The sequence below is a fragment of the Hyperoodon ampullatus genome (assembly GCF_949752795.1).
Source record: "Hyperoodon ampullatus genome assembly, chromosome: 3".
Taxonomy (NCBI): domain Eukaryota; kingdom Metazoa; phylum Chordata; class Mammalia; order Artiodactyla; family Ziphiidae; genus Hyperoodon; species Hyperoodon ampullatus.
The window spans coordinates 149,394,171-149,408,396 of NC_136916.1; the positions used below are offsets into that span (position 1 = coordinate 149,394,171).

General features: G+C 41.7%; 1 protein-coding gene across 8 annotated transcripts in view; it reads left to right on the forward strand.

Annotated features, from left to right (window-relative positions):
* SIPA1L1 (signal induced proliferation associated 1 like 1) overlaps positions 1–14,226 on the forward strand; it is a gene marked incomplete at its 5' end in the record, with an annotated part of 138,339 nt that overhangs the window by 11,136 nt on the left and 112,977 nt on the right. For all 8 annotated transcript variants that reach the window (XM_079700216.1, XM_079700217.1, XM_079700221.1 and 5 more), the window contains one exon: positions 9,690–9,820. In XM_079700216.1, the coding sequence (XP_079556342.1) occupies positions 9,690–9,820 (131 nt within the window). The remainder of the gene's footprint in view (positions 1–9,689; positions 9,821–14,226) is intronic.

Below are 14,226 nucleotides of genomic sequence, written 5' to 3' on the forward strand. Positions count from 1 at the left end.
ACATAGTGGGAAAACTAGTGAAATTTGAGTAAGATCTTTAGTAAATGTTAATTTACCGATTCTGATTAATGCTGACTGTGCTATATGTAGTTACATAAGATGTTAACATTGGGGAAGACTGGGTTAAGGATACATGGATTGAAATTCTTTGTACTATATTTGCAACTTCTCTGTAAGTCCAAAAGCAGTCAAGATAAAACATAAAACACAAAAACCTTCAGGTACAGTCCATAACAGCAGCTGACATGAACCATCCACATGAAAATGGGAATACTTCCTCAACTTTGTGTGTCAACATGCATCAAGGCGAATGCCACGCTTACTAATTCCTATACCCAAAGAATTTCTGTGCTCTTTGTTTTGCAGTTTCGAGGACATAAGGGCCCTTTAGATCTGTTATTTCAGTACAAGTTAACATATAATAAATCCTGCCACCTATTTTTCAAATGCACACCTCATTATTAACTTCAGACACCAGTGAGCCACCAAAATTAGGTGCTCCAAACATACTTGCTTTATTGTACCACTTCCTTTGCTTATCTTCTCTTGGAGCTCCCTGCTGTGTATGGGGGAGGTCATGCATCTGAACTTCAGGGCAGCAAGAGGAGAGACCTCCCTAACTGCATTCGAGTCAAGTAGAAGCATTCAGTGATGTAGAAACATCAGCAGAAGCAACCTCAGCAACCCATATCGACACAAGTGTGTGGGCTGTGCTGAGTTTTTGAGACACATTGCATGGGCTTCACCCTCATGAGCGGCAGTGACTTTGGCCTTGACTGAATTTCTGTTTCTGAGGGACTTCCTTTCAAACCCTTCAGAAGCATTTTACACAGACATCTTCCTGCAATATCCCCAGTAAGGAGATACAAAAGATTTTTTTAAATATAAAGACATTGAGTTAGAGACAGGTGTTTCATTATAATTTCTTTTATTTGGATGTTAAAATTTTTTTTTTTCTGAGCTGGCATTTGTAACTAACATTAAACTTAAAGAGTTACATTAATGTGCAACCTTGTAAACTATGCTTTATGTACTCTTTGCCCATTTGCAAACCAAATGCATTTTTTATACTTTTAAAAATCTTCCTATGGTAAAAGTCACATATATTCATTACAGAAAAATTAGCAACTATAGCAAATTAATCATGTGATTACTACTGATTTTATTTCTCATCTTTTTTTAATACATATTCATTTTTTAAGTAAAATAAGGATCATTAAATATAGTTTTATGTATTTTTTTCATGGTTCCGTAATTGGCTATGCCATCATTTATTTAAAGTTTTCCAGCTGTTCTATATTCAGGCGTTCCAGTTTCTTATTATAAATCATTCTTACATTAGATCTTCCTAAGTGTCTTTTGATTGTTTTTTGTTTGTTTTTCCCCATTGACCCCTTTGGCAGTTTGGTGAAATCTATGGACTCTCCTTAGAATAATGTTTTTAAGTGCATAAAATAAACATACAAAGCAAACCAAGCATATTAAAATACAATTGTAAGAGTGTTAAAAATTTTGTGACATACTATATATATGCTTCTTATTGCATTAACAAAAAGATCTAGCATCAGGTCTGATAACTACCATAATTTCAATGTTGTGATGAGCATAATTGATATTTTGATATGTCTGCAACAACTGTAACGTGATATGAAAATGTCTATGATTTCTATTGGCATCAAAGTCACGTGTACAGCTAATATTACTGTAGTTGGTTGGCTCATTTACAGCTAACAGAAATAATATGTTTCATTTAGAAGTTAGTGAAAATAAAGTTATAATTTTTTTCATTCAAGTTCATGGACCCCCTAATTTCTATCCATAGACAAGTTTAAAAACCTTGACCTTACATAAATGATTTTGTTATGTAACTTTCTTACCACATGTCCAATTATTTACGTTAAGATAGAGCCCTGGTGTGAACTTTATAGGAACCTTGAATTTTATTGCCAAATTTTTCTTAAGAAAGCTTAGACCAGGAAAGTCCAACTGATATTTTAAGATTGTATAGTGTTTAACATTTTCTTGACTACTTTGAATATTTACAGTTTTCATTTTAGACCATTTATTATAGGTCCAAAACATTTTCATTTCTTCGATCACTAATGAGATTGAATTTTTAAAAATATAATTATTGGCTATTTGTCATAGATAATGGCCAATTAAAAATCTCCCGTTTTGGGCTTCCCTGGTGGCGCAGTGGTTGAGAGTCCGCCTGCCGATGCAGGGGACGCGGGTTCGTGCCCCGGTCCAGGAGGATCCCACATGCCGTGGAGCAGCTGGGCCCGTGAGCCATGGTGGCAGAGCCTGCGCGTCCAGACCCTGTGCTCCGCAACGGGAGAGGCCACAGCAGTGAGAAGCCCGCATATCGCAAAAAAAAAAAAAAAATCTCCCGTTTTGACACTGATACTTTTTATTTTCCCTTTGTTTCAACTAGAGCTTTCTTTGTACTTTTTTTCTTTAACCATTTGTATGCAATTTATTAATGTCAGTCTTAGTCTACTTTTTATTGGCAAGTTAGGGGGCTACTGGGGGCTGCTTGGTCACGTGAGACTTTAAGCCTAACAACGTCATGTAATTTTGGCAAATAGACCACCTTACCTTTTAAGAGTTACCTATGGAAAGAAGAATTGGAACTTCAGAGTACTGTGCACTTTGTAAATGTGGGCAATTACTCTTATGCAACCATAATTATAAGCTTAGTGGAGTGCTTTGGGACAGAATTCTGGCCTGTGGCCAGTCCTGTGTAAATGTCCCCATCCATTACTCTGACCTGCTTTTGATTATGATGCAAAGTCCTAGGCTATTTAGTTCTCATGGAACCTCCACCCTTATAATTAGGATGAGTCCTTTGGGGACCAGAGACAGAACCTCTGAGTGGTGCTCTTCTCGGAAAGAGCCATTCATTCATTCATTCATTTAAAGTTTTTAAAACTTTTTAAAATTAATTTATTTACTTATTTTTGGCTGCGTTGGGTCTTTGTTGCTGCACGCAGGCTTTCTCTAGTTGTGGCCAGCAGGGGCGACTCTTCGTTGCAGTGCACGGGCTTCTCATTGCGGTGGTTTCTCTTGTTGCGGAGCATGGGCTCTAGGCGCGCAGGCTTCTTCAGTAGTTGTGGCGCGTGGGCTCAGTAGCTGTGGCTCGCGGGCTCTAGAGCGCAGGCTCAGTAGTTGTGAAACACGGGCTTACTTGCTCCGCAGCATGTAAGATCTTCCCGGACCAGGGCTCGAACCCATGTCCCCTGCATTGGCAGGCGGATTTGTAACCCCTGCCACCAGGGAAGTCCTCGGAAAGGCCATTTAAACAGTTGGATCCTTACTACCTCCACTTTGGCAAACCTGTGTTTTCATTTTTAAGGCAGAATATGCTGTTGCCGCTTTTTTTTTCTTTTTTGTTTGTGATTTTATTTTCCTTTCCTTCTTTACAATTAAATGCCAGGCTTTTAACTTTTTTTTGCCTTTTTGCACACATGCTTATCCGCAGCTTGAAACTGGGTGATGTGACTGTACTTGATCTAATTACTTGGGACTTTTTTTTTTTTTTTTTGTGGTGTGCGGGCCTCTCACTGTTGTGGCCTCTCCCGTTGCGGAGCACAGGCTCCGGATGCGCAGGCTCAGCAGCCATGGCTCATGGGCCCAGCCGCTCCGTGGCATGTGGGATCTTCCCAAACTGGGGACTTTGAACTATTTACTGTGTCCCCTCTCTAAAAATGTGAAAAATTTATTATTTATTATTGTGACTGTGTCAGCCAGAAATATGGCTATTTGTGTGGAATGTTCTAGTGATAGCAGCACTAGGCATTGGTGCTCTTCGTACCATCCTTGTTAAAACTCAAGAACTAGAACTAATAAGAAAACTTCAGGCTGAAAATTTGTTTAGGTGCTAAAGATGAGAAATGAAGGCAGTGGAGAATCAGCCATGTAAGGATAAAACATGAATATTGCTCCCTTTAAACCCAGTGACAGGGGCTTCCCCGGTGGTACAGTGGTTAAGAATCCACCTGCCAATGCAGGGGACACGGGTTCGAGCCCTGGGCCGGGAAGATCCCACATTGCTGTGGAGCAGCTAAGCCCATGTGCCACAACTACTGAGCCTGCATTCTAGAGCCCACGATCCACAACTACTGAATCCCATGTGCCTAGAGCCCGTGCTCTGCAACAAGAGAAGCCACTACAATGAGAAGCCTGTGCACCTCAACGAAGAGTAGCCCCCACTCGCCGCAACTAGAGAAAGCCTGCATGCAGCAACGAAGACCCAATGCAGCCTAAATAAATAAATAAATTTATTAAGAAACAAACAAAACTCACAGTGACACCTTGGCAGTATAGCACATCAAGGAATAAAGCTTTATGTGTCATCTGGCTAGTTAATCCCTTTAGGCATCACATTTTATTTAACTATTTTTTATTCACAGTACAGTTTTAGAAACGTTTGGGAAGATAATGTTAGATGTAATGGCTAAGAAAATGAGCTTTGGAATTGGTACTTAAAATAATATGTTTGAGTTCTGGTGTTGCTGTTTACTAGTTGTGGCTGGGAAGTGACTTATTCTGTCTAAATCATATTTGCCACATCTGTGAAAAAGAAGGCAAAGCCTGTATTTTCTGGTTGATGTGAGTACTAGAGTGCTTGGCAAAGTTCCTCACTTTGCTGCATTATATCATTCTAATGGAGTGATTGCAATACTGGTTTTTGGCATTCCAGTAGGCTGGCACAAAAATATCATTCTTTTTGGTGGTGTAACCCCTGTATTTCAGTTCATCCATCAGCAGATTTAACCACCCTGCTTGAGTCTCCAACTCCTCTTTCCTTTCCCTTTCCTCCCTCTGACTTTCATCATCAAAGGCTTCCTGGCCTTTCTTTAACACTTATCATCTGCATCTCCCCTGTCCCTGTACCCCTTCTCTCCCTTCTGTCCCGCCACCCCCAAAAAGACAAAGCTGGTTGTAGGTATGGCTGGAAGAGCTCTCTGCTGTTGATGGATAGCACCGCCAGCAAAAGGTGGAGGTACATGGCTGGTAGGAAGAAATAAAACATGCTGCAGAGGGGAGCAAGTGCAGAAGTGCTGCCCCAAGGCTGTGGTCCCAAGAGGAAAGTACCGCAGTCCAGTGAACTTGAAGGATGGGCAGCGGCAAGAGTGGCCAGAAGGACTGGACACAGGATGTCCCTAAAAGGCTGGGTTTTAAGTTTAAAAAAAAAAAAAAAAGTCATGTGTCTTGAGATCAAAGTTTAAAGACTCAAAAATTCAATTTAAGGTAATTTGCTGAACCAGACTCCTCTACTGGCGAATTATACATTGCATTCGGATTTTGAACTGAAAAAGTTGTGTTCATGTAGAAAGGATTTTTGTCTATACTTCTGTAATCCTCAGGAGCAGAAAAATGGATGGTGGACCAAAAGCAAGGCTTTTATTGTAAGAATAATTCTTACTCAAGTTGAAAGACTTTTTGAACAAGTAGAGTCTGAACATGATATTAGTGAATTTAACACAGGAAGCCAGACCAGAATCTCCATCTCTACTGACGAAACTGAAATAAAGATCAAATGGAAATGCTTTCTTGGAAATAATAGCTAGAGCTCGTTTTCAGTAAAAAAAAAAAAAAAAGATTGATGTTTCTGCACAAACACACAAATAAGTTTTTAAAAGATCTTCCTGGAGTTATCAAACCAGAGATGAGTTTGTTTGAACATAGAGTCTGAAGAAGGTGTTAGAAGTTAGTTTATAATGATCTCATCAGCATTCCCCCAACTCAGCAATGTACTTCTTCAGTAGCTGGGAAAAATCCCACAAAAAATATAGCCAGGTGTTGAGGACGACACACACAAAAAAGTTTAAATGATCTTTAATTTTTTTTCATTTTTAAATCAATATTCTTCATTTTTATATAGGATTTAGTTTCTTTTTAAAATAACGCTATTATTTTATCTGCCAATTTATACTCAAATGATTGTGTTTAATATTTGTATTTTTATAAATTTACATTTTTCTGTTGTAACATTTCTAAATTTTTGTAGTTGAAATATATTAAATATTTGGTTTCCCTAATTTGTATTTTTATGAATTCTTAAAGTATTATTGTTACTATACAAAGTACACACTTTCATTTTGCTCCAGTGTTCAATCACTCTTTGAGAGGGTGTCTAAATAATATTTCAGATGCGACCTGAAGGATGAGAGGATTTAGTCAAATAAAGAGGAGTTGTGGGAAGAATGTTCTAGGTTAGGGTGTCTCAGGTGAGAAGGGGCATAGTGAGTTGAGAAGTTCAGTATGATTGGTTCTCAGAGTTCAGAAGGATGATGGAAATGTCCAAGTTGAAACTGGAGTGATGGGCTGGTGACAGGCCGTGAGAGCCTTTGGGAAGCCACGGGAAGTATCCAAGGACCGGTGGGAAACCAGAGGAGGGTTATAAACTTAATAGTGATGGTCAAGTTTGCATCTTAGAAGCCAATCAGGAAAAGCCAATCAATCAGAAGACTCACAGACATCCAGGCAAATGATGATGAGGGTAAATCAGTGGCAGTGAGACGGAGGAAAAGTAGGTGGATTTGAGAGCTATTTAGGAACTAGAATTCACAAGGCATGACATTGGGTCTGGCATGAGCAACTAGAGGAATGTGGTAGCAGTCGCCGAAATTGGGGTTGCAGGGAGAGCTGTATAGGTTTGTATGGAAGATGGTGGGTCCACTTTTACAGATGCCATGGGACAAACAAACAGTGAGTCCCGTGAGGTAGATGTAAAGATCCAGGGCTCACAGACGTCTGGAGTGGGCAGGTGGACTCTTGAGAGTCATCAGCATTGAGGTGGCAGTGGAAGTTCTGAGAGTGGATGGAAGGTTCCAGATGGGAAGAGGAAGGGAAACTGAGTAAGAAGAGCCAGAGTGGTGGAAGGAAAATCAGGAGAGGGTGGTGTCTGAGAAGCCAGGATGAGTGTTTCTAGAAAACAAATGAAATGGCCAACTGTGCCATTGGCGAGTTGTTGTGGCGAATTTGAGCAAGATAAGGGCCAAAAGTTTCTATTTGTTTTAACTTTAAGGCTGACACTGGTGACTGTGCAATGGTGTCAGATGATAGGAATCCTAAAGTGAAGAATTAGGCATTTCTTTCGAGAAGTTTCCAATGGAAGGAAAGAAAAAGGAGATAACCTGGAGGTGGATAAGGAATTGAGGGTCAATGTTATGGTTAAAGATGAAGGAGACTTGAGCCTGATTAAATGATGATGGGAATGAGCAGACAGAGAGGGGAAGTTGAAGATACAGGGAGGGTGATCAGGCATCAGTGTCCCTGGGAAGGTGGAATGAGTGGAGACCAGAATTTCGGGGGAGATTGGGTTTTAGATTGTAAAGGAAAGGAAGCAGAAGTCTGAACCCAGGTTAAGTGTGTGTGATGGTGGAAAGTGAGGACAGTTGCTTCTGAAATGGCTCTTTATCTTCTTTGTGATGTAGACACCATTATCTGCTAAGATTGAGAGAAGGTAGATGGGGGGAGTTTTTTGGTTTTTTTTGTTTGTTTTTTTTTGCTGCAGTACACGGGCCTCTCACTGTTGTGGCCTCTCCCGTTGCGGGGCACAGGCTCCGGATGCGCAGGCTCAGTGGCCATGGCTCACGGGCCCAGCCGCTCCGTGGCATGTGGGATCTTCCCGGACCGGGGCACGAACCCGTGTCCCCTGCATGGGCAGGTGGACTCTCAACCACTGCGCCACCAGGGAAGCCCGAGTTGAGGTTACTGACACTAACTGAGAGGACCCCCGTCTTTGTGAATTTCTCCAGCAGCAGAGAATAGCAGCCTCACCTGCCCTTCCTGACATTTGTGTGTGGGGGTGTTTGAGGAGTTTCTGGAGAGTCAGGTTTCAGTAGAGTCCATGAAGTGCAAGGAACAGGATATAATGAATGTGAAGCTCATCTTTGACACATTCACTGGTGTGCTCTGCTGCCGGCTTAAAATATGCTCTGAAGTTTGTTAAGCTCTGCGCTCCTTCAGTGAATGGCCCCAGACTGCTGCTGTCTTGTTTCTCTTTCAGTTCTTGTCCGCTTTTTTATACGATTTCTGTCTCCTCCCTTTCTATTTTCTTCCTTGTTGTCAGTTGTTCTGTCCCATTGCTGTCTGCATGAAAGTCTCTATCAGCCCTACACCCTGGACTTGGTCAACATCTGGAATTATCACACCTCTGAAATCAAGCTGTGGGCTTGAAGATCAGACAACCACGCTTATTAAAATTATGTGCAAAGTAAGAGTAAATAACCTCTGAGTGTGATTCTCACGTGCTGTGCTTTGAGGGTGTATGTACATAAGTGTTTGTACATGAATTTTGTGATGTTTATTGGGTTGTTTCTCAGCTGTCCATATATGAGATGTTTGTTGCTTGTATTCCCATTGTGTTTCCCTTATTTTGAATTTCCATGGATTATGATAATATTCTTAGAGAGCCCGTGATATTAATGAGTACATCTTTTATAATTGTTCTTTAGTACTTGCAAAGCATTTTCATACGTATTACCTAAATTTTAAAATTACATGATTAGATATTTTATGCTGTTGTTTCTTATTATTCTCATGGATTTTCAAATACATGTTTTGTATGAGAATAATATGTATTTTCAAATATTGATGCATTTTGTATGAGAATAAGCTACCATGTCACAACTCAGTCATTTAACCATGTCACATGTAAATGAAATAGGACAATGTAAAGTAAGTGTTTTGGAGGTTCGAAAAGTAAGTTATCTGTTCTGGCTTTTCATATATTTGTTTTATTCGCTTTCTCGTCTGTAAACGTATCATGTCTGTATCAACGATTTTAATTTTTTTTAAGAAGTAGATATTTAGGTGTAGAGTAAATATCACTTTTTACGTTTTCTGTAAATTTATTTAATTTTGATCACGACCTTCCTTCTTGTCAGGAGGAAGGTAAAGTCAACACCAGTTATTTGGACACTTTCCCCCAAACCCCAAGGTTGTGCTAAGGTTTGGAGTCTGGAGCAATGCCAGACATTGAGGAGAGAGGCCCCCGAGTCACCATTAGTCACACGGCCACACTGGTTGCCTAGGAGAGACCCGTTATCCCAGCCCTCACTTCCCTCCAGGTTCAGTGGCTCCGTGGAATGCCTTTTGTGCTTACTGTGTGGGAACCATTGGTGAGGCCCAGAGCCCTGGGTCTGAGCTTCTGCCTCCCAGGGGCACTTTGAAGCTCTTACCTCTGAGCTAAGACTCCATCTTACTTGGGCAATGTGGGAGGAAAGCTGCCGAGTAACTCACAGACCCCTCTCCAGTCCAGGGAATCTTTTTTAATCTGCAGGAAATCCCTCCGTATGCAAACTTTGTTCTCAATAGGTTTCGGGGGAGTTTGTTGTTATTGTTATTGTTGTTTTTATGAAAGCTAAGAAGCCCTGACACAATATAGCCTGTTTATAAGGAGAAAACACAAATTTCTTTTTAAAAAAATAGCAGAGCAGTAAGTTGCCGAGTAGTAAACACCTGAACAGGCCACCTCTGTTGTCTTACCTCCTCTGGGACTAAACCTGCATAGCTGAGTCTTTACTTTTATAACTCATTGAAGAATACTGATTTTGTTAAACGCGTTTACATTTTATTGGTATGGAGTAATTTCTGAGTGATCTAAATAGCAAGCAGCATGTAACATTTTTAAGTGTTCTGTAAATATTCTAATTTTGTTTTGTGTCATTGTACCTAAGAACACTGGAACTATTTTGGGGCAGATGAGAATCTTGGTCCGGTGGCTGTGAGCATTCGAAGGGAAAAACCAGAAGAAACGAAAGAAAATGGATCTCCCTACAACTACCGAATAATTTTTAGAACTAGTGAGGTAAGTTGCACATGAGAAAGACTTGAGGCTTAATTTAATTGAGGAAAAAATAGAGTAGTAGCAGTAGCAAAGCAATTAAATTTAATAGCTCATGGTTACAAATGTCTTCAGAATAAACAAAGACCCCTTTCATTCCTTCCGGTGGTGATAGGGCTGGACATAATGGTTAGATCTGGACCCTTTCTTCCCATCTAGCTCTGGATAGATGCAATAAATGAATGGGAGTTTTGATTCACAGAAAGATATGTCCATTAAGTGTGACCCAAGGAAATTGGAGTCCTCAGAATCCCAAACTGGATATTACATATCCTGCTTGGGCAGCCGGAAGGCACCGAGCCAGCTTGAGGAGGCAGAGAGGGTCAGCCAAGACTTAACTCACTTTTCCAAACTATTGCTTAGGACATTTCTTGACCCAAGAAAACTCTTTTATTCTTGCATTTTCACTTTGCCATCTTGGACCTATTCTCGGAGGCCTAAAATGCGGACTGTTTGAACCAGAGGCTGTCTAATTGTGGGTAAGACAGGTTCTTGGAGCTCTTTAGGGATCTAAGTACACATAATATGTGAGTTTTTATTTTAAAATGAAATTCAGGTCAGAAAAAGAAAAGGAAACATAAAGTAGCCAACAAAGCATTTAAAAAAAAAACAAACTCGTGAACAAGTTTGGGACTATGAGGTTCTTTTCCTTTGTTTTCTTTCTAAACATATATTTAGTTGTGCCAGCTATCAATTTATTGCCTCTTTGAACCAGATTACTTTAGGATTGTTGTTATACGTTAATGCCTAATGCTCCCTCGAGGTATCTAGAAAATAATGGTTCTGAAACTAGTTTAAATAGGGCATTTGGCTTCATTTCCCCCATTGAATACAAGGCAGGTTGCAGGGGTTGGCTTCACTTAGTAATTGTTCCTCAGCTTGAACTCTGGGGAAATTAAAAAGAGGATTTTTAAAGGCACAGCTTTAATATCTCGTGTTGTGTCGAGTGGCGCGAGAGAAACGAAGAACTCACATGCTGTAGGGTCCTTTTTCTCCGTGCCAAAGCTGATCGTTAAGCAGGGTCAGTACTTTTGCTGAACGTGAAAAGCACAGAGGACACACTGTGTTTTTGAAGCTGGGTGTCGGTAGTCGCTCCTCAGACGCCACCGGATTTCTGAGAGCCACACTTACCTCCTCCCACCTGTTTTTGTCCTTCCTGTCCTTACCTTTCCCCCTCCCCAAGGCCACTCTGATTTAAGTCCTCATCATACTTTTCCTTTTCTATGTTTTTTATCCATTTCAATTTCTTCTTCTTGCCACTATCCTATCATTCTTCATGCCGGACGTTGAAGCTTTCTAAATCGGTACTTTCGTTCTCAGATCCTGTCTCTGGTGTCCATGATTGTCCCTTCCAGCTTGCGTTGCAGGCACGCCACGGCTGGTCACAGCCCCTCTCTCTCCAGGTCACCTCCTATCCTAAGTGAATGTGGTCCCTCTGCTTCTCCCTGCCTTAGCCTCAAATGCTCGATCTGTACCTCCCTCCTGCAGTTACAATTAAACCACACTTAAGGCTTCTCTCTAGTCCTGTAGTTCAGTCCTTTTCCTGCCAACCCCTTCAACGGTCCATGGGGCCACTTCCTTACCCTTTGATTGAAACATCCAAGCCGAATGTTGTTCATGGTTCAGAAACCCATTACCACCAGTTTTCATGTTCAAATTAATGTTTAACCAGTGACAACCCCATTGTTACAATTGCTCAAGCCAGAGACCTTGAGGCCACTTTTGACTCCTCTCTTCTCCTTCCTCCTGCTCCCCACATCGGGTGTGTCCACAAAAGTGGTTGACTTTGTCTTCAAAATGTATCCAGAATTCTACCGCTTCTCCAATCCCACTGCCTCTGCCTGGGCCAAGCCACCATCATCTTTCTCCAAGAACCATTCTTCCTGCTTGTGCCCTTAAGCCCTGCATCCTTTCAAGCCCAGCAGGAGTCCTTTAGAAATGTAATCCACGTCTTGTCATTCCTCAATTCAAAATCCTTTCATGGTTTCCCATCTTCCAAGTAAAAGTCATTCTCCTTGCTAGCCTAGGAGTCCAGACGCATCTGCTTTCGACCTTCACCTCATCTCCGAAAACTCCCCCTCACTCAGTCTTTTCCAGCCACACTGGCCTCCTTCCAGCCACACTGGCCTCCTTCCCTCCGGGCAATCTCAGGACCCCTCTGTCTCAGGGCTCCGATAGTCCCTATTCCTCTGTATTCAGTGTTCTCCCCAGGCATCCTCGTGGCCGCAGCTCTCTCTTTTCCTTCTGGCCTTTACTCTTAAGTTACAGGGGCCTTCCTTGGCCACTGGATCTAAAATTTCTACTCCCTCATATCTCATTTCATGTCCAATTCCAGGCTTTCTTTTTCTCATGAACACTTAACCACTATCTCATGCACTGTACTTACTTACTTGGTTCATTTTGTGACTCTCCCACTCAAATATAAGCTCAGGGAAGATGAGGACTCTGAGTGGTTCGTGACTACGTGCCTGACGCTTCAAACAGCCCTCCCCCTTCATTCCTTCCTTCCTCTCTAACGTTTATTTAATGAATTGCCACTAGCCTTTGTGTAATTTTTTTCATTCCGATAGAAATAATCCTTAAGTGTGGTTTAATTGTAATATTGTTAACACAAATTTGTGTGTGCCCGACGCACAGCGAGGACAAACAAAGTGAAACGTCGGAGTTCGGAGCAGAGAGAGGTTTATCGCAAACCCATGCAAGGAGACAAGGTGGCTCATGCCCTGAAAAGCCTCAAGCTCCTCGAAGGGTTTCGGCAAAGCATTTCTAAAGGCCAGGAGTGGGGGTGGGTCGCAGGGTACGTGATCAGCTTGTGCACAGTTCTCTGATTGGCTGATGGTGAGGCAGCAGGGTGGTGTCACAGGGGTTAACATTGTGAGTCCTTAGGCTCCAGGAGGCCTGAGAAAAAACCACTGAGGGTAATCAAGTAGTTCTTCCATTTGGTGGGGGGGTTTCACATCTGCAGAACAACTCAGGAAATTTGCATCAAATCTAGGTGCTTCTGAGAGGAGCTAAAGCAGAGGATATGGGGGGAAGGCCCGTCCTGGGAAGGCTCCCATAGGGTCCTGCTCGGTTACAGTATCTTTATGAGAGTTTTCATAGAAATAAACTAATGAAAGTCCTTTGATAGAAATATCTCTAGATGTTGGTTCTGCTCCAGAGCTGCACATTGTAGGATGGGCAGTTCACTCCTTCCCATTGAAGGCAGTTCACTGAGTATATAATAAAGTGAGACTTAATTCTTATGCCTTTGTAGGGGCTTCTCATGCTACTGATTGCTCCTGTTAATAAATCCATTGAGAAAAAAGAAAACATAGTCACCACAGTGACACTGCTGTTGCTTCAGTAGATGGCATCAAGATAACAGAAATACAAACAAATCTCTTTCAGTAGAAATAGGCATTGCACAACAAAGAAACAAAAAAGGAATTTACATGTATTTGGAAGCATGACAGTTTGTTTATGAACAAAATCTGTGGTGTGAGTGCTTTTAAGCATGGGTGCACAGGGATTTAGGAGGATTCTCTTCCTGTTTCTGGAAGTCATTAACAAAAATATCAGTAACACTAGTGATTCGGGTATAAAAAGGAATCATTCCTTTTTGGTTTTCTGCTCTGGCTTTCTTGAGGTGGGCTGCTGTCTTCCTGTGGTGCAGGATTAGCAATGATAAGCGTTCCTCATCTGGGGTTCTTAGCTGGAAATACGTCCAGCCTTTGCAGCCTCCTGTCCCCAGGAGCACGCGAGTTGCTCAGCCATTTCCGTGATTTAAAAAACGAAACAAAAATTATTTCTGTCAAATTAGATATTAAGTCACAGGAAAAAGATATTTTTTACACAACTGTCATTTGAAAGCAAACTATTTATAAATGAAAGAAAAGATACTAATCAAATGAACGGACTGCAGATACCCCAAGCACCTTTTTCTTGTCTTGAGAGTCAGAGGTTGGTAACCTTGGCTTTTCCTACCCCCATCTCTCTTCTGCATCAGTTGGCACAGTTATAGATTTTACTTCCCTGGTGATTCTTCCTTTGGTTTCCATTTTCCCTGCTAATCCTGTCACACCCTCTGCCTGTTACTTGAAGACGGTTTACAGTTTGTTTCTGTTTTCTCATACCTGTAGTTTCTTCCTCGGGCAGTTCATCTTATTTGCCAACTGAATTTTCTTACATCATCATCCCTATGCAAGCAAGTTCTGATATGGCCGGTTGGAGCCAGATGAGGTGCACGCCTGTCAGGGTGCACTCGGCTCGGGGCTCTGGCCTGCCTGTAGCTTCACCACCCACTGCCCCTTTGGGCTCACTTAGATCCAGCTAAGCTACAGCAATCGCTCTTTCCCGCTCACACCCCGATCTTTCTCATCTCCACACCT